General features: G+C 45.2%; 2 protein-coding genes across 3 annotated transcripts in view; one reads left to right on the top strand and one right to left on the bottom strand.

Annotated features, from left to right (window-relative positions):
- Positions 1 to 6433, bottom strand: part of CPD (carboxypeptidase D) — a 51999-nt gene extending 45566 nt beyond the window's left edge. The window contains exons 1-2 of the mRNA XM_026723048.2: positions 5701 to 6433; positions 3547 to 3794 (exon numbers count right to left, since the gene is read on the bottom strand). Coding sequence (XP_026578833.2) covers positions 3547 to 3794; positions 5701 to 6371 — 919 coding nt within the window. The 5' untranslated portion in view covers positions 6372 to 6433. The remainder of the gene's footprint in view (positions 1 to 3546; positions 3795 to 5700) is intronic.
- TMIGD1 (transmembrane and immunoglobulin domain containing 1) overlaps positions 6296 to 24554 on the top strand; it is a 30954-nt gene continuing 12695 nt past the window's right edge. For both annotated transcript variants that reach the window (XM_087924394.1, XM_087924400.1), the window contains exons 1-4: positions 6296 to 6431; positions 13177 to 13376; positions 19193 to 19276; positions 21121 to 21399. In XM_087924394.1, coding sequence (XP_087780520.1) covers positions 19213 to 19276; positions 21121 to 21399 — 343 coding nt within the window. In that variant the 5' untranslated portion in view covers positions 6296 to 6431; positions 13177 to 13376; positions 19193 to 19212. The remainder of the gene's footprint in view (positions 6432 to 13176; positions 13377 to 19192; positions 19277 to 21120; positions 21400 to 24554) is intronic.

Below are 24554 nucleotides of genomic sequence, written 5' to 3'. Positions count from 1 at the left end.
GATGTTGTGAATTATAGCAGTATACTAAAAATAAATAAATGTTTCCCATCAGGAGCCTTATGATAAGTGATGAGGGGTTGTGGGACTTTTACTTCAAAATGGCTGGAGGGCATCAGACTGTTCGTTATATATAAAACATTTTATTTTCCTGTTATATGATAACAAAGAATTAATCTGCAATTCATAGTTTTCTACCTAACAGAGGTATTTGTAAATATGAAAAAAGAAATTATGCTTCTTCAAGGATATCCTGGTTTGAGATGAGTAATAATTTTAAGTTTTACAACTATTTACTTATTCTATTTCCTTGTATGGTACATTAAACCCAGGAATCCTTGTAAATATAATTAGCTCATATCTTATTGCACTATTTGGGTGTGTTTGCTATGATGAAAGAGGGAGAGAGAGAAACGGGGGCTATAACAGGAAAATGAGATGGTTGCTGATAAGAGATAGTTTTATTTAAATAGGACATTTGGTCAATGCAAAAATCTGCTGACTAAATTAAATTATTAATTTTATTACAACAAAAAGTTATTTTTTATTAGATCTGTCATCTAATTATGACAAAATTAATGAAGTCCTTATATAAAACTATTAATAGACATAATCCATGGCTTCAAAATACTATCTTTTTTCCATTGATAACAACGAACTAATTTTATTTTGATTAGACTTATGGTTGTTTAATCTGTTTATCATTAGTTTAGATGAAGCTAGTGAAAAAGAAATCAGAATAGTTAGATCTAAAGCATTTAATTAGAATAAAAGATGCTTCTTTAACCCAACATAATTTTTAAAGAATATAAAGAGACTAAACATAAGGAGACTTAGCAACATCATATTTACTTCAATCCAATTTCTTTTTTCAACGTTTTTAATTTAATCAAATTTATAGGTTGTCTTAATTAAAGCTATCATTTCTAGGCAGCTTACAAAATGTAAAAAAAAATATACTATTTAAACTTTAACAGAAAATTATTCGGCACAAACCCACATACCCACAGCCATACACATCACAAGGACAACAAAACCAACTGCAGAATTGTAAAGCAAGAAATCAGGAATATATAGGTTGGTATTAGAAATGTCTATTGTATTAGAAATCAACCACACACAAAAATCCAGTATAGATATCGTTAAACATTATTTCGATTAGATCTTAGTTATACTTTGTAATGCTGAATGTATATTCAGAATCACAACTCATTTTAATTTAATTAAACATACTTGTTTAGCTACTATACCAAAGCTAAACTTTGGCATAACATACAATCCTTTGCAATCCTTTTTCAATCAATCCTTTTTCACACCGAAAGCACATAATTAGCCATGGAAATATCTGTCAGAAATAAAGATATCAGCATAATTTTTTTTCCTGTGTTAAATGCCTCAACGTATCTATCTTCTTCATAACCTTACTATTCATAAGATTGGAATATAGTATTTTCCTTGTTTACCCGCTCTTCTACATGCTTTTGCAATCTTTCCTAACAATTGAGTACCAGTATTTCATAAATTATTGCAACAGAAGTCTGGGTCTCATTCTCCCTTGTGAAAGGCCTGGATGAACAACCAGGGCTTCATGGTTCTTACACGCAGAATATAGAATAACAGGCTTGGAAGCAACAGCAGAGTGTAAAGAGAGGGGGGGGGTGTCTAGTTTTTTTGAGGGGGACCTCATTCTTTAGGTTCTCCTACAGAAGGCACATTTCCAGAATTCCAATAGATAATATTTAATGGAAGGAACTGGAAGTGTGCCAACCCTGCAGGATCCAACTACCTCCTAGGCAGATGTTGAGGGAGACAGTTTCGGTATTTCCTGGATCAAAGATACCTTCAGACCATCCCCCACCCACCCCCTTGTCTGTTCACAGCTTGACTACTCTACCTGGGCTACCTTTGAAGACACACACACACACACACACCCCGCAGAAACTTCAACTGGTCCTAAGTGCAGGGGAGGGCATGATTCCATATGCCCGTGCAACACTTCTGCTTCACAGGCTGCTCTGGTTTGATGGTTTATTTCTGAGTACAATTCAAAGTGCTGGTTATTAAAGCTTACAATGCCGCAGGTCCAGGTTACTTGTGGGACAACTTGTCTCCCATACTAATCAGAATAAGGGCAGTTGCATCCACCCATCTTCAGGTGGAATGTATAGCATTCTTCTAACTTGGGGGATCCAGAGGGAACCCCAACCAATTGCAATATGCCCAAACAAGCCATACACAAGTGTTATGGAACATCCTCCATACAGGTAGTCCTCCACTTACAACAGTTCGTTTAGTGACTGTTCAAAGTTAGAACGGCCCTGAAAAAAGGGGCTTAGGGCCATTTTTCACACTTACGACAGTTGCAGCATCCCCCGGGTCACGCGGTTTACATTCAGATGCTTGGCCACGAACTCGCATTTATGACAGACGCAGCATGCCGGGGTTACATGATACCATTTTGCGACCTTCCGACGAACAAAGTCAATGGGGGAAACCGGATTGGCTTAACGACAGTGTGACTCATTGAAGAACCGCAGGGATTCGCTTAACAAAGGTGGCCAGAAACATGGAGCAAACTCACTTAACCGATATCTCACTTAATGACATACATTTTGGGCTGCGTTGCGGTCGTAAGTCAAAGACTACGACTTGCGAGCAGATTTTCCTTCTGAGGCAAGGGGGGTCCTTGGCTGAATCCAGCAACCCTCTCAAATTCTCTTCCTCTATGATGGTTTATATAAATATTTCCAGTTAAGGAAGTGCAACCTGAAGGATTCAGGGGTGGATTGTCCCAATTCTGATTACCTGCATCCAGACCTCCCAGCAGGGTTAGGGTAAGGTCCTAGGTGTGGTTCCAAAACCCATGTGCCACCAACTGAGGGAGAACAGCTGCAACACATTATCCTCCTGTCTTATCTGTGGTTTATTTACTTATTAGAGTCCCGTCTTCCTTGCTTGGGCTAATAAATCAAGGTGGTGAATGTATCTAATGCTCCTTCCTCCTCCTACAATGGCACTGAAAAAAGGGGCTTATGACCGTTTTTCATACTTATGACCAATGCAGCTTCCCTATGTTCACATGATCAAAATTTGGATATTTGGAAACTGGCTCTTATTTATGACAGTTGAAGGGTCCTGGGGTGATGCAATCCCCTTTTGTGATCTTCTGACAAGCAAAGTCAATTGGGAAGCCAGATTCACTTAACAACTGGTTTACTAACTTAACAACTGTAGTGATTCACCTAACAACGGTGACAAGAATAGTCGTAAAAGGGGGGCAAAACTCACTTAACAAATGTTAGCAACATGAATTTTGGGCTCAATTGGGGCTGTAACTCGAGGATTACTTATACTAGTTAAACCCAATGGTTTCTTGATATATTGTTTTACTGGGTATGACAATGACATTTAAACAGGCAGAATCAAAAGTCACCACTGGCCCTGTTGCTAGGATACTTTTCTTTTTCTTATTTCCGACATTATCTAGGCCGCTCTACATCCAAAGGCTCCGATCAATTAGCTGGCAATCAAGTCAGTTGAACAACCTACCTTCTACATCATACCAGTGAGCTCCGTTGGTGATGCCATCTTTGAAGGTTTCTTTCTCTTCCCCAGGACAGTTTGGGGTGCCTGTTTTCATGATGGGATGGTTTGATGCGTAGGCTTTTGCCAGGTATTTGAAAAGGTCATCATCAGCCGATTTGCTGTATATCCCAGAGGACTTGTGTGACTTTGAGTCATCAAATGGATAGCTTGCAACAACGGTTCCTCCATGAAAGTTCCCAGAAAGCACAAACCTATATTTAAAACAAAAAACAAAAAAACAGAACAATAATAAAAATCCCAGCAGCTGGGAGGTAAAAAGTATTTATTTTCCTACCAAAGTATTTGTGTTTGAATCAGCAACAGCAAAACCAAATTGCGGAAACTTAAATGGATACCTGAAAGTTGTGTAATCTCACAAACAAAAAAGAGGGGAATGCCCTAAATATAGATCAATTGCAGCAGATGAGGGGATTCTAGCTTTATTTAAATATTGGCTCTTTTAGTTACTTTCTCTCCAGCAGTACAAAAAGAATGCGATACCTTTCAATGTTAAGCAAGCTAGCATCAAAGAATTCTTTTTAAGAAATTGCTGTGTGCTAACCAGAACATTACATTATACATTGAAAAAATATTAACAGGATTCACACATTTATGAATTCCCTCACTAACTTATTTATAGGCTACTTTTAAGATGGAAGCATTCATAAGGAAATAAATCAATCAGAATAGAGCTGGAAGGTACCTTGGAGGTCTTCTAGTCCACCCCCCTGCTCAAGCAGGAGACTCTTACATTTAATTTCACAACATATAGACAGATTTAACCATAGTTTCAATTGGGAAAATGTGACCATCCTAGACCAAGCTAAGACCAAAAATGCCAGGGAATTTCTAGAAGCCTCGCATTCTGACAAAACAACCAACTTTTAGACACATACTGTAGATAACAATATCTATAGACTAGGTAAAAGAGACTATCACTCAGCCCCACAAGGAACGAAGCACCTCTTCATCAGCAATCAGCATATATATTAACTCCAAGATTAACATCAGACCAGCAATCAAGTAAACAATACCTCAGTCAAGAAATTGCCAAAGAAGCCAAAGGGGAACAGCCCAACCAAAAAAATCTCCAAGACCAACCCAACCAACACTTGACTGGGGAAAGCCACCAGAATATAAACTGACAGCAAACTGCACTCCTTACTAGCACTGATGATGTTACCTAGGTGGATCGTGAAACATCTGCAAGAAAACAAGCAAGCTCAGAGACCACCAAGGACCCCAATGTTCTTCCTTGTCTTCATCCCTCCCTTCCTTCTATCACTGATGATGTTACCTAGTTGGGTCATGAAACATCTGCAGGAAAACAAGCTCAGAGGACACCAAGGACCCCTCATTTCAACCCTGAGCTACAAATATTCTCCTTTATAAACACATATCAAATATAAATATATACCTACACATCAATATTATCTATCTATAAATATAAATGTAATCCTTGACTTACATTTTATTTAATGCCTGTTCAGTTACGACACTGGAAAAGTGACACGACTGTTTTTCACACTTACGTTTGCAGCATCCCCGTGGTCATAAGTCATTTTTTCAGTGCCGTTGTAACTTTGAATGGTCACTAAATGAACTGTTGTAAGTCAAGAACAGTGTGTATGCCTGTATGTACATGTGTATATACACACACATAACATATATGTGTGTATACACACACACACAATTTATATTTATAGTATATTAATTTATTTGATTCTTTTTATTAGTTTTGTTTTAAATGAGGTTTTATATTCTGTAAGCCACCTTGAGTTGCCATGTGCAAATAGGCAGCAATATAAATTCAATAAATATATATACATATACAATTATACATAAGCATCGTCTGAGTTGGGCAGTGCAACTTCTGGTTTTATTTGTGTGTGTGTATAGCTTGTACATACACACACGTACACCTACATATATACCTTATATACACGTATACATAAAACCCTAAATCAGAAGTTGCCCCGCCCACCTCAGAGGGGCGTGGCCACCACTTCTAGGAATAAGGCAGCGCTTCAAAGCGCAGGCTCGGCAAGCCCCGCCCCTCTCCTCCGAGGTCCCGCCCCCCCACGTGCACTTCCTCCTCCTCCTCCTCCTCCTCCTCACCGGTTGCGCCGCATCCACTCCATCAGCGCGCGCACTTCGGGCACGGCGGCCAGATCCACCTGCGTGGCGCCGAACTGATCTGGGAAGCTGCGGTTGAGGTCGAGGCCCCGTCCGTTCTCCCGGCCGCCGACTCCCTGGCAGTCCCCTTCCCGGGATCGCGCGAAGCCGTCCGGGTTGAGGCTGGGCAGGAGGAAGAGGTCGGTGGCATTGAGGAGGCGGCGGATCCGAGGCTCCCCGCGGGCCCAGCCGGCCACCAGCTCGCGGGCCAGGCGCACCAGCAGCTGCCGGCCCAGCGCCTCGTCGCCATGCATGTTGGCCACCAGCTTCACCTGAGGGCGGCCCGCCAGGGGAGGCCCGCCGCCGCCGTCCTCGTCCCCCGGAAGGCCTTCGCTGAGGCGGAGCACCCATAGCTCGCGCCCTTCGTTGGAGCGGCCGATGGAGAAGCGCCGCGCCAGGCCGCGCGGAGCCTCTTCCTCAGCGAGCCGCCTCAGCGTCTCGGCCAGCTCGGCTTCGTCCAAGTAATGCGGGCCCTCCGAGGAGAAAGAAGAAACAGAAGCGGCCTCCGCTTTCTTTATATGCGCCGCCGCCCGGGCCCCGCACTGCCATGAGAGCAACAAAAGCAGCGGAATCCATGGCCTCCAAGCCGCGCCGCGCCGGCTTCGGCCAGCCATAACGCCGTTCGGCTTCTGACAGGTCGCCGCCGCCTCAGCCCTAGCCTCAACCCTCCTGAGGTAACTCGACACCCGATTGGTGGCCCGGGAAAGAGAGCGGCCGGCCAATCAGAAAAGGGGGGCTGAAGTATCCAATAGGGAGATTCTCGGTTACCCAATGAGGGCCCGAGGATGCAGCGGTGGAAGGCGGGCTAAGAGCCTATAGGGCGGGGCCGAAAGGGGCGGGGTTCGACGAAAGCGCCGTGAAGTGGGGAACGGTACGTAATAAGCCGGGGTGGAGTCAATGACGTACGGGTAGGCGGGAATTGATGACGACCAATGAGAGCTGCGACAGGTGGCAGCGGGCGGAGCCAAAGATACAAACGTGTCTGCCTTTTCACGTGAACGGTATAGTCATGTCGGAATGGGGAAAAGCTGGAAAACTTAGGTTTATTATTTTTAAATCTTTTTCTCAAAGATTTAAAAAATAGAGGAAGGTATAGTTTATTCCCGCTAAAGGCAAGATTCTCTGAAATAAGTAGCTCCCGACCTGCAACAGTTCTCTTAGTGACCATTCAAAGTTACAAGGGCCTGAAAAAAAAGGAAATATGGCTGCTTTTCCACACTTAACGGCCAGTGCAGCATCCCAGTGTTCACATTCGGGTGCTTGACAACTGACTCACATATATGATGGTCGCAGTTTCAAAGGGACAAAGTAAAAGAGGAAACCAGAACTGTATTACTAATTGAACAGCTGCAGTGATTCACTTAACAAATGTGACAAGAAAAGTCGTTAAATGGGGCATAAGAAATTTCTCACTTAGCAACCTAAATTTTGGGCTCCGTTCTGGTCGTAAGTTGAAGACTACCTGCATCTGGCTTCTGCAAGCAAAAAATAAATAAATAGAATGAATAAATTGTAAATAAATAAAGTATTTATACATAAAAGCGAAATACCCCTCATGAATCACACAAAATCTCCAGAACTGTAAAGCCTACAAATTTGAAATTTGGCCCATATGTTCCTCTTGGCTTCTAGGGGCTCACTAAGAAAGGATTTTGCGAAAGGACTCTCAGAGCATTTAGAGTATTTCCTATATTATTATTATTATTATTATTATTATTATTATTATTATTATTATTATTATTATCACGCTCTGATACTAAGCAGTTCTACTATCCCTCCCCACCTGAAAAAAAGAAATCTCCAAATGCAAAACACAAGCAGAGGAGTTTCAGTTTCACAGCACCAAGCAGCTTTAGTGCAGAACAGTTGAGCTAAGCCCTGCCCAGGCTCCTTGCTGTCTCCTCCTTGCCCACATAGCAAATACTGTTTCAGTTTCCAAACAGCCCTCAACTCTCTCACTCACTGACAGGACGCTAGCCAGATGAATACCATCATACTCCCCCAAAACTGAGCCCGACCACATAGTTTCGTAACAAAGCACGGGTATCCAGCTAATTTACTTATAATTGCTCTTTGGCACCTAGTTGTGTATTGTTTTTACAGGTGAAGAACACTATAGGGTGTAAGTTGATACGGTCACTTTGGGTCAAGTCTCTCTGAACTTGTGAATGAATTGAGTTTCACTGTGGGATGTCGTGGGGTTTTCTTAAGACAGAAAAGCAACCTTGCCTTACTTTCAGGGTCCGCTTTATGTGTCAGTACAAAAAAGCAAATTAAGAAAACAACTTTCATAAAAGATTAAATCGTACCTGAGCTAATGTCAAATCAATATTTTTGTAAGGAATTGAATTATTCTGTAAGAGGCATCATGCTTTGGGGTACATTTTTCTTCTTTTTGATGTCTTTCAGTCAGCTACTGACTCTTAGCAACTACAGGTAGTTCTTGACTTACAACAGTTCATTTAGTGACCATTCCAAGTTACAACTGTACTAAAAACAAAACATATATCACCGGACCGGTAGTTACCCCGGTTGGATCCCACCCCTGCTTCTGGGCCTCGTAGAAGGGCCTGAAAACCTGGCTCTGCCATCTGGCCTGAGGTCCCAATAGGAGCATTTCATATTAGAGGTCTTAATGGACCCCACTTCCTCCCAATTCTTTCTGACTTCCCATCTTTGTCAATGTTTAAATCAATTTTAGCATTCACTGTTATTGTTTGGATGTCTTGTCCCACTGTTTTTAATGATTGTATGCCCTCTAGATGAGATGGACGTCACATAAATTAAAATAAAAATATATCCAAGAGGCAGGCCTAACTGCACTGACTTACTTCCAATGTGAGACTCCCCAGAGAAGGCATACCCAGATAGGAATTGCTCTAGGAGCCATTCAAGAACGCCGTAATAACATGCAACCTGCCTGATTCTGTGTTTGCTTTTAATTTAGATCTAGCAGCTTGCTATCTCTTTGAGAGACACTATCAATCAATCAGAGCTGGAAGGGACCTTTGAGGTCTTCTAGTCCAGCCCGCTGCTCAAGCAGGAGACCCTAGACCAGCGGGTCGCCACCGGTGCACCGCGGCCCACCGGTGGGCTGTGAGAAAATTTTGGTGGGCCGCAGAGCAATTTCACCCCCAGAGCACCCCTCCAAAGCAACTAATCCTGGTTGCGCAGAAACATAAGGGTGCGCCGCCCACATGGCCCGCCCACACACTCCTTACCCGGCAAACTTGCCTGCTAAATTGGTTATTTTTCCTTTTTCCAACCATCAGCTGTTCTGCTGTGCCGGGAGATTTAGATTAGCTAGAAAGCAGGAAATGGTTAGATTTCTTGCTTTCTAGCTAGTCTTTAGATCTTCGGCTCTGCTTTTAAGCACAGCCGAACCTCCCTTAGGACTGAAGGTCTGCTTGCAAGCAAACTCAGTGCAGACTCACGGCAAGCAAATTTGAGAGACTGAGCTAGCCGATGGCAGATAGATCACTGAATGATTCTGTGAGCAACTCAATCTGCCTGTCTGATTTTGGGTAAAAGTTGCTCTTTATTTTTATAAAAAATTCAATATTTACATACATGGTGTGTTGTGAGTTAATTTTGTGAGTTTGCTTGCTAGCAAACAAGCAAATTTGGTGACGGACTGAGCTAGCCAATGGCAGAGTCTGCACTGAATAACAGAACCTTCAGTCCTAAGGGAGGTTCGGCTGTGCTTAAAAGCAGAGCCGAAGATCTAGAGACTATCTAGAAAGCAAGAAATCCAACCATTTCCTGCTTCCTAGCTAATCTAAATCTCCCGGCACAGCAGAACAAAGGATGGTCGGAAAAAGGAAAAATAGAAACTTAGCAGGCAAGTTTGTCAGGAGTGAGCGGGAGGGCAGGATTCCCGCGGGCCATGTGGGCGGTGCAGCCTTGTGTTTCTGCGCAGCCTGGATTAATTGCTCTGGGGTGGGGGGGAGATTTCTCTGGGGCCCACCAAAATTTTCTCACGGCCCACCGGTTGGCGACCGCTGGTCTAGCCCAACCCCTTTCTCAGGCAGGAAACCCTCTACCATTTCAGACCAATGGTTGCATCTCTGCTTGTTTAGTGTTCATACTGGCTGGGGGATTCTGGGAGTTGGAGTCCACAACTTTTAAAGCTGCCAGCGTTGGGCACTCCTGCGCTAAAGACACCCGTATATTAAATATTAAATTGAAATTCGGCGTATCCTCAGGTCTGACTAGAAGAATCGTGGGGGGGTGGAATTCAGCCCCAGAGCCTACTTAGTTGTGGGAAACTCTGCTGGCTTTTCCCCGTTGCCATCTTTACACCAGTTGGAAACTGGATCTAAGCGGGTGTTGAGGTTAGGACAGTTAGCGTCACCTTTCCTCTCTATCTGGCTCAGTGTTGAGTTACGGGTCAGGTGCAACTGGCCGTGAATAATTCATTCCTTTCTGTAGGAAAAAAAAAAACAAACATTTGAGACGCGTAGGATTTTCGTCACCAGTCCATTGGAAGGTCATCCGATGGGAAAGGAAGTTCACACCTTCCTGGATTTCTGATTTTATCTGCTGGTGTTTTCTCTGCAGAGGCCGTTGGTTCCAAAGGCTGTACAAGAAATGGTGCAGGAATACGTGTTCCCCGGCGGACATCAATTCATACAATCGTAGAATTTTATTTTTTATTTTTTATTTCCAAATTTTGTTCTATTGTACTTTACTAATGTATCTGATTCTTTTTGTTAGTTTGTATTGTTTTTTTATTTTTTTTGTTTTAAATATGGTTTTACATTGTGTAAGCTGCCTTGAGTCGCCATGGGTGAACAGGCGGCAGTATAAATTAAATAAATAAATAACAGGGTTGGAAGGGACCTCTGAGGTCATCTAGTCCAACCCCCTGCTCAGGCAGGAGACCCTATACCATTTGAGACAAAGGGCTGGCCAGTCTTTTCTTAAAAACCTCCAGTGATGGAGAAGGAAGGAAAGGAGGAAGGAAGGAAGGAAGGATAGCAGAATAACAGTTGGAAGGGACCTTGTAGGACATCTAGTCCAACCCTCCACCCACCCAAGCAGGAGACTACACCATTTCTGACCAATGGCAGTCCAGTCTCTTCTTGAAAGCCTCCAGGGATGAAGCTCCCACAACTTTAATTAATTCAGAATAGAGCTGGAAGGGACCTTGGAGGTCATCTAGTCCAACCCCCTGCCCAAGCAGGAGACACTACACCATTTCTGACCAAGGGCAATCCAATCTCTTCTTGAAAGCCTCCAGGGATGAAGCTCCCACAACTTCCGAAGGCAACTTCTGTTCCATGGGTGGATTGTCCTCCCTGTCAGAAAGTTTCTCCTTATTTCCAGGTTGAATATCTCCTGGGTCAGTTTCCATCCATTATTCCTTGTCTGGCCCTTTGGGGTGCGTTGGAAAATAGCTTGACCCCCTCCCTTCTCTCTCTGGGGCAGCCCTCAAATATTCAGACTACTAAAGATTGGAATATTGTTCTCGGGGCATGTTCCATTTCTCCTGCTGGCTTCTGTGTTCTTGGGTTATTTTATTATTTTATTAAACTGTAATTATTTGGAAAGATCCTTTGGCTAAGCCTGTAACTGCGGTGAAAAATGAAGAGGTCATACGAGCAATCCAAAGGGCAGCGAATTCCCACACGCAGGTTTTTTTTTTTTCCTACCGCCTGCCTCCAAGTATGACAAAACAAACGAGGCCAAGCTAACCTTCCTCTTGAATTGTGCAATTCCGTTGACACGAGGAGACCCAAAGCTGCACCTCGTTTATACTTCCCTTTTGAAAATTCTTTGAGCCAACTCATTTCTACACAACTGATTTGAGTTTTCACACACACTCCCTGCTATCGAGCTTCCCCGCGTAGCCCGAGCATGCCTTATTTTAAAATAGACATTTTAAAATAGACAGGCATTGCTAAGGGTCTCTGGAGATTCTCCGTCCTTCAGGTCGTAGTTGTCCCAAATGTGGTTTTTTTTTTTTTTTCAGGAGACAATTGGACTTTCTGGTTTTTTTTTTTCTTCGGAAGACGTTTTGCTTCTTATCCCAGAAGCTTCTTCAGCTCTGACCGGATGGTGAGGAAGGGAAGGATTGATACGCCTTGCAGAAACGCAGCTGGTCATTTGCCTCCTTTGAGAGGGTCCTTGAGGCCACTTGGAGGTCTGTCTGTGTCCTCAGGGTCACCTGAGCGGTGCAAATGGTTCCCTGGAGTCTGCTTCCATTCCTGCTCCCACACCAATCGAAGGGGGCTCATCCCAAATTGCATAGCTAAAATCTGTAGAGATTCTCCAGTCACCCAGGTTGTGGTTGTCCCAAAGGTGCCTTTTTTATTTTATTTTTCAGGAGGCCACTGGACTTTCTGTTTTTTTTTCTGTTGAAGACTTTTAGCTATCCAGTTTGGGATGAACACTCTTGGAATTGTGTGGGAGTAGGAATGGATTTCCAGAGGGAAATTGCAGACTGCGCTAACCATTCGCACCACTCAGTGACCCTGAGGACACAGGTAATGTTCTGACCCAAACCTGGTTCCAAGGAAGCAAACACGAGACAAAGGTAACAGCACAACCTTTTCATGATTCTTTACGAATTCCGTTCCTTCCAGGTTCAAAGGCTGTTTCAAACTCATTGTTTCTGATAAGAACGAGCCTTGCCAAGGCTGCCAAGAACACTGGATAAAGTTGCCAAGAAGTATTTCAAACAAAAAAAGTCTCCAAACACCAACTAAGAGAATCCGAACGTCCGCAAGGCTCGAGTGCAAAAACGTCTTTGCTTCCTGCAAAGAACTCTGGTTTCTCCGCTGGCTTTTATCCCTTAAGAGAAGGGCCATCACCTTGCAGCTTTACTCCCGAGTCGCCCGTGCTCCTTTTTTTTTTAAAATAATTTTTTTTATTTTTTAATAACAAGATAAACATAAACATACATAACAAAATAAACATAAACATACCACAAAAAACATAAAAAGATCCTTCTTCATGAATTTACATACAGTGCATCGATTGGTTTACCACTTTTTTTTGTGCATCCATTTCCTAGTCACTAGTATAATTATATTACATAATAGCTCATATTATCAATCAATAATTGTATAACCTAATATCACTAAAAAAAAAAATCATTTATAATTTTGTTAATTCATATTTTAACGAGATAACTATAGTTTGCTTAATTTATTTTGCAATAAATCATAAGATCATACCAAATCTACCTTAATAATGTTTTATAAAGATAATATTAAGAAAAAAAATTTTTTTATGCTAAATCTGAATATTCTATCATTATGTTTTATTATCTAACCATTGATAAAAAGATCCCAAACTTCATAAAATTGTTTATCTTCTTGTTCTCTGATTTCAAATGTCAATTTGCTCATTTCAGCACAATCCAATATTTTCTTAATAATTTCTTCTTCTGATGGAATTTTCTCCTTTGAGCAGCCCTGGCGCATGCGCCCTGGGCACAGGCTCCTCGGGGTCTTCTTCCTCACTGCTGCCAGCCTCCACAACCTCCGAAGGCAGCCTTCCACTTCCTGATGATCCTGGCCCCATCCCTGCATCACTGCACGTGGGCTCCTCATCGCGGTCCTCGCTCTCCGAGACCTCAGCCGTCTGCACCTGCTGCCAGTGAACCACAACAGGTAAACCTCCAAGTTCACTTAACATCTATGGCAAGAAAGGTCGTAAAATGGGGCAACACCCATTGAACACATGTCTCACTTAGCAACATAAATTTGGGGCTCAGTTGTGGTCATAAGCCATGGATATATGTGATTTGGACTGACATGATTTGCACCAAGGCAAATTCCTTGTGTGTCCAATCACACTTGGCCAATAAAATAATTCTAATTCTAATTTACTGAACCGCTATAAAAACTGTCACAACATTTGCCCCAATAAGGGTGGGTGCCTTGACTTAATGACCGAAACTCAGGTCCCAATTGCGGTCGTAAGTCAAGGGCTACCCGTAATAAATGTGAAATACTTTCCAGGGGTGTCGTGCAAGGATCCAAGGGTATTGTCCTTAGCATAGATTCCTGGCTGCCTTGAGGCCATGGGGGCGGCCTCCAACCTCATGCTTTCTAGAGATACAATCAAGATCACAAGATAAGTGCTCGTACCGCTTTGTAAAATACAATAGTATAAATAGCTTTTCTGCCCGGAAGGCCAATTTACTATTAAGCAACGGTGTAAATCTCTCTGTATAAAAGCGAAATACCCCTCATGCATCATCGCAAAATCTCCAGAACCGTCAAGCCTACAAACTTGAAATGTGGCCCGTACGTTCCTCTTGGCTTCTAGGGGCTCCCTAAGAAAGGATTTTTCCAAATGTCCATCAGAGCATTAATATTTACTATATTATTATTAGTATTAACACGCTCTGATGCTAAGGAGTTCTACTCCCACTCCCCACCTGAAGAAAAGAAATCTCTTCCAAATGCAAAACACAAGCAGAGGAGTTTCAGTTTCAGAGCACCAAGCAGCTTTAGTCCAGAACAGTTGAGCTAAGCCATGCCCAGGCTCCTTGCTGTCTCCTTGCTCATGCAGCAAATACTGTTTCAGTTTCCAAACAGCCCTCAACTCACTCACTGACAGGACGCTAGCCAGATGAATACCATCATACTCCCCCCAAAACTGAGCCCGACCACATAGTTTCGTAACAGGATTTTTCCAAATGTCCATCAGAGCATTAATATTTGCTATATTATTATTATTAACACGCTCTGATGCTAAAGAGTTCTACACCCCACCTGAAAAGAAATCTGCTCCAAATGCAAAACACCAGCAGAGGAGAGGCGTTTCTTTTTAGTTTCACAGCACCAAGCAGCTTCAGTACAGAACAGTTGAGCTAAGCCCCGCCCAGGCTCCTTGCTGTCTCCTTGCTCATGCAGCAAATACTCTTTCAGTTTCCAAACAGCCCTCCACTCTCACACACTGACAGGACGCTAGCCAGATGAATACCCATGGATGCTGGTAGGCAGAGGCAGAATTTCTCCCCCCTTATTTTCCTCCCCCCAAATTAAGCCCGACCACATAGTTTTGTAGCGAAGCACCAGTATAGAGCTAGTTTAGAAATAAAAAGGCCTGGAGAATGGATGCAGCCCATGGGTTGCTTAAATCTGGCCCGTGGGGCCGGCCTGGAAATATCAAAGAACCGGCCTGGGATCCCTCTGCCAGCCAAAAATGGGCCACACACGGAGGCTTCCGTTATGTGGCCTCAACTAAGTGCTTGAACTGGATAGAAAACAAGCCACATTCGATGTTAAATACTGCAGTTTAATGTCGTATTTTACATACTGTAGGTGCATTTAATCCATAATCTATAATTTTGACAGCCCTTTCTATTTACTCTCCTGGGAATTTCCCTCTGCTAGTAAGATCTTGTATTATCATGTTATTTTGTATTTTTATTATTAGCTGCACCTGAAGGCCAGACAAGGAAGTTAGCACCCCCTGCCCCCCAGGAAAATGAAATAGTTTAGGATATATACTAAAAAGGCAGAATATCTTCCCTAAAAAGAGAAGTAGAAATTCACCTCAGAAGCAGAAACTCAGTCGCACCACCGCCGCCACCTTTGCTAATGGGCCATTACTGTGGCCTAGGCCAGCCTATTTTACATAACAAAGACCTACTCCAGGCAGAGCGACACTAGGAATTGGCCCAAGCTCTTTCGTTTGACATCGTCATCCAGCAAGGCTCCACCAAGCCGGGACAGCCTACGTGGCCCCATGGGAGCCCGAGAGCCGATCCGAATACAAGCTCAAATTCAAATCGCCAGAACGAGGGAGTATAAAGCCAAGGCCCTCTCCGCACCTCGGCCCCCTTTTTTTCCCCTTCTTTCTTCACTCAAGGCAGGTGATCCTGTCCGCCATTAAACCACCTTTCCAAGCAGTCGCCAGGGTGTTTCCAGGGTCTTTCTTCCCCCACGTGGAACCGAACCCAGGAGGATCATTCTTCCAACAGTTCCCAGGGAAATATCCGGCCTACCTTTCTGTTGGAAGTTTAGCGCCCACCCCTCTCCTAGGAAAAATGAAATATTTTAGGATCTACTAAAACAAAACAAAAAAGGCAGAATATTTCCCCTAAAAAGAGAAGTAGAAACTCAGGAGCAGAAACTCACCCCCCCCTCCACACACACACGCATCATCTTTGTTGATGAGAGGGCCATTAAGGCCTGGGCCAGAGTATTCTACATAACAAAGGCCTCTACCCACCCCGCCACCTGGCACCTGGGAAGATTGCATCCGCCGGCACTCAGGTGAAGCCATGTGGTCCAGACAAAGCCTACGAAAGTTAGCTAAGACACACACACACACACACACACACCCGCCCATGGGAGCCTGACAGCCAGCGGGATGCATTTCTTGCACAGGAAGAGGAAACCCTAAGTTGAGGCCCAACTGAGGTGATATAACTTGGGGTCTCTCGGCATCTCAGCTCTTTCCCTTCTTTTCCTTCCCCCCAACACCTTGAAGCATCCAAGGCATCCGTGGTCCTGTCCGCCATTAAACCATCTTTCCAAACCAGCCTCCGTGTTTCCAGGGTTTTGTCTTCCCCCATTCGGAACTGAACCCCGAAGGATAATTCTTCCAACGAAGCGACGTATGGAAACTCATCCAGGAGAGAAGCAACCTGGAAATAAGGAGAAATTTCTGGACAGTGAGGACAATTAACCAGGGGAACAGCTTGCCACTAGAAGTTGTGAATGCTCCGTCACTGGAGGCTTTCAAGAAGAGACTGGACAGCCATTTTCCGAAATGGTCTGGCTCTCCTGGCTGGGGAATTCTGGGAGTTGAAGTCCACAGACCTTGAAGCTGCCATGGTTGGATAGACCTGCTGAGGGAGGAATTCTGGGAGTTGAAGTCCACAGACCTTGAAGCTGCCACGGTTGGATAGCTCTGCCGAGGAGGAATTCTGGGAGTTGAAGTCCACAGACCTTGAAGCTGCCACGGTTGGATAGCCCTCGGAGGGAGGAATTCTGGGAGTTGAAGTCCACAGACCTTGAAGCTGCCATGGTTGGATAGACCTGCTGAGGGAGGAATTCTGGGAGTTGAAGTCCACAGACCTTGAAGCTGCCACGGTTGGATAGCCCTGCGGAGGGAGGAATTCTGGGAGTTGAAGTCCACAGACCTTGAAGCTGCCATGGTTGGATAGACCTGCTGAGGGAGGAATTCTGGGAGTTGAAGTCCACAGACCTTGAAGCTGCCATGGTTGGATAGACCTGCTGAGGGAGGAATTCTGGGAGTTGAAGTCCACAGACCTTGAAGCTACCATGGTTGGATAGCCCTGCTGGGGGAGGAATTCTGGGAGTTGAAGTCCACTCATCTTAAAAGTTGCCAAGCTTGGAAAACACTGTTCCCAAAAATACTTTCCATGGGTTGTTCACTCACCCTGGTTGTATGCCAAAGTCTTCCACATAAGTAACCTTGCTGCTTCTGTGTTTTGATGAAAAAGATTCCCTGTGGCCTGAGGGGGAAAAAAGAACAAAGCTACCTGACGACAAGGTAGTGTTGAATTTCATGCTCACCTGTAAAGGTAAAAGCGGCTTTAGCAATTAAAATTGGGTTCCCAAAGAGGAATCCCAAATCCTGTACTGCAGCTCCCTCTAGTGGCTATCAAGCAGACAAGCAGACACAAAATTACAATATATTTACAGGTTGCTTCATTTGCAGGTACTTTAGTCCCGGGCTTAAAACGACCACAACGGTTGCTATGTGTTCAGTGAGTTTTGCCCTATTTTCCGACCTTTCTTGCCGCTGTTGTTAAGTGAATCACTGCAGTTATTGTTGCTAGCACGGCTGTTATGGGAAATTTGGCTTCTCCCGTGGACTTGGCTTGTCAGAAAGTTGCAAAAATCACAGACCTGGGACATTTCAACCATCATAAGTACCATGCTTCCTTGAAAATAAGACCCTGTTTTACGTGTGGTTGTTTTTTTTGCCACCAAAAAAGTCACCGGGTCTTATTTTCGGGGGACATCATCCACCGACTCACCTCACTTGCGCGCGTCGCCCCGGCCTCCTTCCGAAACGCCTTCTTCTGTGGCCAGCAAGGCTTTCCTGAAGGCCGCTGTGGCTGATAAGAGAGCTCAGGATCGATCCAGGGTTTTGTGATCAGCTCCAGATGCCTTCCAGAAAGCCTCGCCAGCCTTGCCGGCTGCAGAAGAAATGGGCCGGCAAGGCAGGTGTCAGGGTGTGTGAGGCCTGGCCACACCTGTCCAAAGGTAAGTAGTAGGGCAGTTCCTAGCTTAATTTTTACCCTTCCACTCTGGAGCGGGTGGGATCTTAATTGGGGTTTATTTTGGGTAGGGCTTATATTGGTGCATGTGTAAAAATCAAGCTAGGACTTACTTTTAGGGTAGGTCATATTTTCAGGGAAACAGGGTACCTGCCAGTTGCCAAGCCTCTAAATTCCAATCGCATGAAGATGTTGACAAAGGCATAAGTGTGAAGCATGGCTGTGCCGTTGTAACTTCGAACAGTCACTAAACAAACGGCTGCAAGTCACTTACAACAGTCCAGGTAACAGGTAATCAGAGTTGGAAGGGACCTTGTAGGTCATCTAGTCCAACCCCCTGCCCAAGCAGGGAGACCCTACACCATTTCTGACAGATGGCAGTCCAATCACTTCTTGACAGTCTCCAGGGATGAAGCTCCCACAACTTCCCAAGGCAACTTCTGTTCCAGGGGTGGATTGTTCTCCCTGTCAAGAAAATTCCTCCTTATTTCCAGGTTGAATCTCTCCTTGGTCAGTTTCCATCCATTATTCCTTGTCTGCAATGACAATAAAGTAAACTAAAAAGAACTTTGGAGACAATGTTTGGAGGTTTTCTGGAACGCTGACATCCTCTTTGGGTGACAAAAGTTCGACCTATTGAAAGGTTTCTCGCTGCCCGCCAGGTCAAAACCAGTAACCCAGCGGGATGCTGGTTACTCATTGTCCCACTGGGGCCCATAAAATGGGGAAGCACCCAGGGGAAGCACCCAGAGTTTATCCAGAAAAGTCCTTGAATGTCAACACCTTGAACTCAGCACACCTGACTCACTTCTCCATGCACCGCAATAAAATAATATAACTGGGACGCCTATAAAAAGTGGGCGATTACGGCCGCCTCTTTTTTTTTTGCGGACCGAGGGCGCCCGGGGCCAGTTGTTGTACGTGAGTGTCTGCTTTGAGAGCCCGGGGTGGGGGTTGCTGGAGGGTGCTGGAGGGGGGAACCAGACCCTAAAAGGGGTCCCGCTGGTACGGAGGACGCCAAGGTGTGGAATTTACCTGCAGATCCACTTTCTGGAGTGAAAAATCGATCAAAGCTTTCTTTTTTCCCCTTTCTGGTGTGTGTGTGTGTGTGTGTGTGTGTGTGTGTGTGTGTGTGTGTGTAGCTAGGAAGATTTTTGGGAAGACCCTTCACATCCGTGGAAGCATTAAGAGCCTCCCCAATCTTGTCTCTTTTTCCAGCTTGGGTTCGGAGCGCGAAAATGGAAGGCGCCTCTTACCCAAAGTTGCTCTTCGTTGCAGCCATCGTGCCAGGCGTCGTGGCAGGTAAGCAGAGCCCTGCATCCAACAGGCCAGGTGTTGGTGGGATTCTTAGCGTGCAAATGGGGATTATCCCAAAGGCGACTAGACTTTCTGTTTCTTTCTTTGAAGACGTTTTGCTTCTCCTCCCAGAAGCTTCTTCCGCTCTGACTGGATGGTGAGGAAGGGAAGGATTTATATTCCTTGCAGACAGCTGGTCATTTGCCTCCTTTTAGAGGGTCACTGAGGCCACCTGTGTCTTCAGGGTCACCTGAGCGTGGTGCAAATGGTTCCCGTGGTCTGCAATTTTTACCTCTGGAAATCCGTTCCTACTCCCACACCATTAATAGGAAGGAATCCTCTGGAAAATCCCAAAATGGATCAACCTCTTCTTCGAAAATCCCTGAAGGCAGGAGAAGAAGCAACGGATGGAAAGTAATCCAGGAGAGAAGCAACCTGGAATTCAGGAGAAATTTCCTGTCAAGTTTTATTCTGCAGGGACTGAGCGTCCTCCCCGTTGAGCTTGGTTTTCTCGCGGACGTTTCATGACCCAACTAGGGAACCTCATCAGTGCTAAAAGGGAGTGGAGTTTGCAAAGAGGGGGAAGGACAAGATGCAATGGATGAAAAGTAATCCAACGTAGAATATACGGAGGAATTTCCTGACAGTGAGAACAATTAGCCAGTTGACTCCAGAAATTGTGGGTTCTCCGTCACTGGAGGTTTCTAAGAAGAGATTGGGCAACCGTTCGTCTGAAATAATCTAGGGATTCCTGCCTAAGCAGGGGGTTGGACTAGAAGACCTCCAAGGTCCCTTCCAACTCTGTTATTTTATTATTCTATAGAAGGGAGGGAGGGAGGAAGGAAGACTCTTAAGTATTATACAGTGTGGGAAAACTGGTACAAACGAACAAATAACAGAAATAAACAATTAAATAACTAAGGAACGAATAGCTGAAGATGGACAATATATAAGAACGACCAGGAATATGAAATACGCATGGGAAAAAAAAATAATTGGTATGCAGGCACCGTCAAAATAGTTTGTCACATCTGCGGTGTTTTCATTTTAATGAGTGGTATTGTATTTTGTATTTGGTGTTTTTCAATGTTTAATAAAGGTTTTTCCAAAAAGAAAGAAAGAAAGGGAGGCAGGCAATAGATGGGAACTGATCAAGGAGAGAAGCAACCAGGAAATAGGAAGAAATTTCCCGACAGAGAGAACGATTCACCAGCGGAACAGCTGGCCACCAGAAGTTGTGAATGCTTCGACACTCTTTAAGACAGGGGTGGGCAATTCATTTCTGTCGGGGGCCCGCATGGAAAATCAGATCTGCGTTCGAGGGCCAAACCAATTTTATAAAAGGCCATTAAAAAAAGCCTCCTTCTCCAAAGCAGCCCGTCCGCCAGGTGGAACCCTTCCCGCTCCTCGGCGGGAAGATGCTCCCGCCTGCAAACTTTGCCTTTGCAAAGTTTAAGCCCGGAAGCCCCGTTAAAAAGGGGGGATCGGCGGGGACTCACCTTCGGAGAGGTCACGCTCGAAGGTGATTTCGAACTCCCAGCCGAGTCCTTTGCAAAGTTCTTTTCTTTCCTACCCCGAGAGCGCTCCGCGCTGTTTTGCAGCTTTGGGGGGCCACGCGGTGCAGGGCATAATACGCCACGCCCAGCGATTTTTTTTTCAGGGGCGGGCCGGATTGGACAGACCAACGGGCCGGATGTGGCCCGCGGGCCGTAGTTTGCCCACCCCTGCTTTAAGAGGACTGTGGACAGCTACCTGTCTGAAACGGTTTAGGGTCTTTCGCTTGGGCAGGGGGTTGGACTAGAAGACCTCCAAGGCTCCTTCCAACTCTGATGAACTCCTTCGTCCCTCAGGCCTAGAGCTGTCCATCAACGCCAACACCGCCGACTATGAGCTGGCGACCGAGGTGGGCCTGAGCCAGTCCCTCTGGTGCTCCGTTAAGCATCCCAGCCAGGCAGAGGAGCTGCTGTGGATGCGAGGGGACAGAGAGGTCAGCCTGCAGGAGGGGAACCGGGTGAACGCCAGCAATGTCTGCATCTCCCCCGTCACAGACGAGGACAACGGCGTTTCCTTCACCTGCCACTTGGCCCGGGACAAATCCGTCCAGATCTCTGTGCTGCTGAACGTCACCTGTGAGTGGCAGTTTAACAAAAATATACATGTATATATATATATATATATATATATATATATATATATATATATATATATATATATATATATATATATAGTTTTAAATCGGAAGTTGTACAGAGGGAGAACAGGAAGCCCTGAGGCAAACTAGCAGAAGGAAGAAAGCAGAAAGGGGATAAAAGGAAGACAGCGGGAGGGAGGAAAAAGGGAGAGGGAGGTAAGGAGAGAGGGAGGGAGGAAGTGAGAAAGGAGGGAAAGAAGGAGGAGGGAGGGAGGAAGTGAGAAAGGAAAAGAAGAGGAGAGCGGGAGGGAGGAAGTAAGAAAGGAGGGAAGAGGGAGCGAGGAAGTGAGAAAGGGAGAGGGAGGAGGGAGGGAGGAAGTGAGAAAGGAGGGAAAGAGGAAGGGAGGGAGGAAGTGAGAAAGGAGGGAAAGAGGGAGGGAGGAAGTGAGAAAGGGAAAGAGGGAGAGAGGGAGGGAGGAAGTGAGAGAAAGGAGGGAAGAGGGGGAGGGTGAGAAAGGGAGAGAGGGAGAGAGGGAGGGAGGAAGTGAGAAAGGAGGGAGAGAGGGAGGAGGGAGGGAGGGAGGAAGTGAGAAAGGAGGGAGAGAGGGAGAGAGGGAGGGAGGAAGTGAGAAAGGAGGGAAAGAGGGAGGGAGGAAGTGAGAAAGGGAAAGAGAGGAGAGAGGGAGGGAGGAAGTGAGAAAGGAGGGAGAGAGGGAGGGAGGAAGTGAGAAAGGAGGGAAAGAGGGAGGGAGGGAGGAGGGAGGGAGGAAGTGAGAAAGGAGGAAAGAGGGAGAGAGGGAGGGGGAGGAAGTGAGAAAGGAGGGAAGAGGGAGGGAGGAAGTGAGAAAGGAGGGAAAGAGGGAGAGAGGGGGGAGGAAGTGAGAAAGGAGGGAAAGAGGGAGGGAGGAAGGAAGGAAAGAGGGAGGAAGGGGAGGAGAGGAAGGAGGAAAGAAAAAGAGGAAGAGGAAGGAAGGAAGGAGGGAGGGATGCAGGGAGGAAGGAAGTGAGAAAGGAGGGAAAGAAGGAGGAAGGATGGAGGCAGGAAGGAGGGAAGGAGGAAGGAAGGAAAGAGGGAGGAGGAGGAGGAAGGGAGGAAGGAAGGAAAAACAGGGAGGGAAGGAAGGAGGGAGGGATGCAGGGAGGAAAGAAGTGAGAAAGGGGAAAGAAGGAGGAGGAAGGATGGAGGCAGAAAGGAGGGAAAGAGGAAGGAAGGAAGGGAGGAGGGGGCAGGGGAGGGAAAAAGGGAAGAAGGAAGGAGGGAGAGAGAGGAAAGAGGGAGGAGGGAGGAGGAAAGAGGGAAGGAGGGAGAGAGAGGAAGGAGGGAGGAAGGAAGGGGGAGGAAGGGAGGAGGGAGGAAGGAAGGAGGGAAAGAGAGAAGGAGGAATGAAGGAAGGAAAGAGTGAGGAAGGGAGGGGGAAGAAGGAAGGGAGGGAGACAAAAAAAAAACGGAAGGAGGGAAGAGGGAGGGAGGAAGGACGGAAATGGGAAAACTGCTAATGCAAACTAGTAGAAGGAAAAAGCAGAAAAGAGATTTTTGAAAAGGAGGAGGAAGGGAGGAAAGGGGAAAAGGAAGGAAGGAAGGATATAGAGAGGGAGGGAGGAAGAAGGAAATAGAAAAAGCTTCGCATTTCCTTTGCACCAAATAGAAGTATAATCACAAAACTATTAGTTTATGATTACTGTCACCTGGGTGGGGTCGGGTGGGGCCCGAGGATTGAGGAGGGGTCCCATTGCCATAGGATGGGAGGCTGGGGTCTCTCCACAGCCAGATTGCCAGCCAGCTGTTCCTTCTCCCCACAAAATAAAAAGATTGTTGATATTTAAATTATGAGCAGAAAAGTGTTGGTCAACCTTGGGCCCTTTAAGCAGGGTGGACTTTGGCTCCCAGGTTTAATTTTTGTAATTATTTATACCAAATTTATTCCAAATTATTTATACCAAATTAATTCCCATTTGGATCCAGTGGTAGGAAAATGGACAATGTGAATTCTGCCTCTGCCCTACCAGCATCCATCAGTATTCATCTGGCTAGCGTCCTGTCAGTGTGTGAGAGAGTGGAGGGCTGTTTGGAAAGTGAAACAGTATTTGCTGTGTGAGCAAGGAGGAGACAGCAAGGAGCCTGGGCGTGGCTTAGCTCAACTGTTCTGTACTGAAGCTGCTTGGTGCTGTGAAACTGAAATTTTAACTCCTCTCCTCTGCTGGTATTTTGCATTCGGAGCAGATTTCTTTTCAGGTGGGGAGGGGGAGTAGAACTCTTTAGCATCAGAGCGTGTTAATAATAACAATAACAATAATAATATAGGAAAGACCAATGCTCTGATGGTCATTTGGAAAAAAATTCCTTTCTTAGTGAGCCCCAAGAGGAACATAAGTGCCAAATTTCAACTTTGTAGGCTTTATGGTTCTGGAGATTTTGCAACGATGCGTGAGGGGTAATTTCGCTTTCATATGTACAGATTTGAGTCTATGCTGACACACAACTGTCCTGCAAAGGGCACTGTTAGGGATACACCCTAGCAGAATCTGCACGGCAGTCAGGCAGGCAGGCAAAATATGTGAGATAAATGTTTCTGTAGCTTACACTCAGTAAAACAGATGCACCGTGCTAGTTAAATAGTTTATTCCAGTAAGAGTTATAGCATAGTCAAACAGTCCATATATCATTCACTAATTCAGTCCGTCCGGGGATTATTCAGTTGCAAAGCCCAGTGTTGAAAAAGAGGTCAGTAAACTTACAAATATCAGTCCAGTAATATATCTCCTTGCAGTAGAGACATGAAGAAGTCAAACCTCCTTTCTTCTGTTGAAAGGCTGGCAAATGCCTTTCTTCCAAGGGTTCTTTTTTCCCAGCTGGGAGTGCTTTCAGAGTAAGGACACAGACAGAGGCAGCTACCTGGAAGCAAGTTTCTTTAATTTTCAGGAAGGCGAGAGATAGCAAGAAGTCTGCGTTCCTGGGGCTAGCCAGCTTTGTGTAATAAACTCCTGGTTTTTATACCTTTTCTCCTTTTGTGTGTGAGTGCTTAAATCCTGTCAGGCGTTTCCGTCAGAGGGTAAACTCTGCGGGGTGGTTTGATTGGATTATTAGTTTCATTTCTTATATTTGTTTAGCGGCAATCTCCTGTCTGCTATGGGTCTTTTGTCTTATTTGTTTTG

The sequence above is a fragment of the Pseudonaja textilis genome, chromosome 1 (assembly GCF_049901715.1).
Source record: "Pseudonaja textilis isolate UNSWEBS1 chromosome 1, rPseTex1.2, whole genome shotgun sequence".
Classification (NCBI taxonomy): Eukaryota; Metazoa; Chordata; class Lepidosauria; order Squamata; family Elapidae; genus Pseudonaja; species Pseudonaja textilis.
This window is presented reverse-complemented; position numbering and strand designations above follow the sequence as displayed.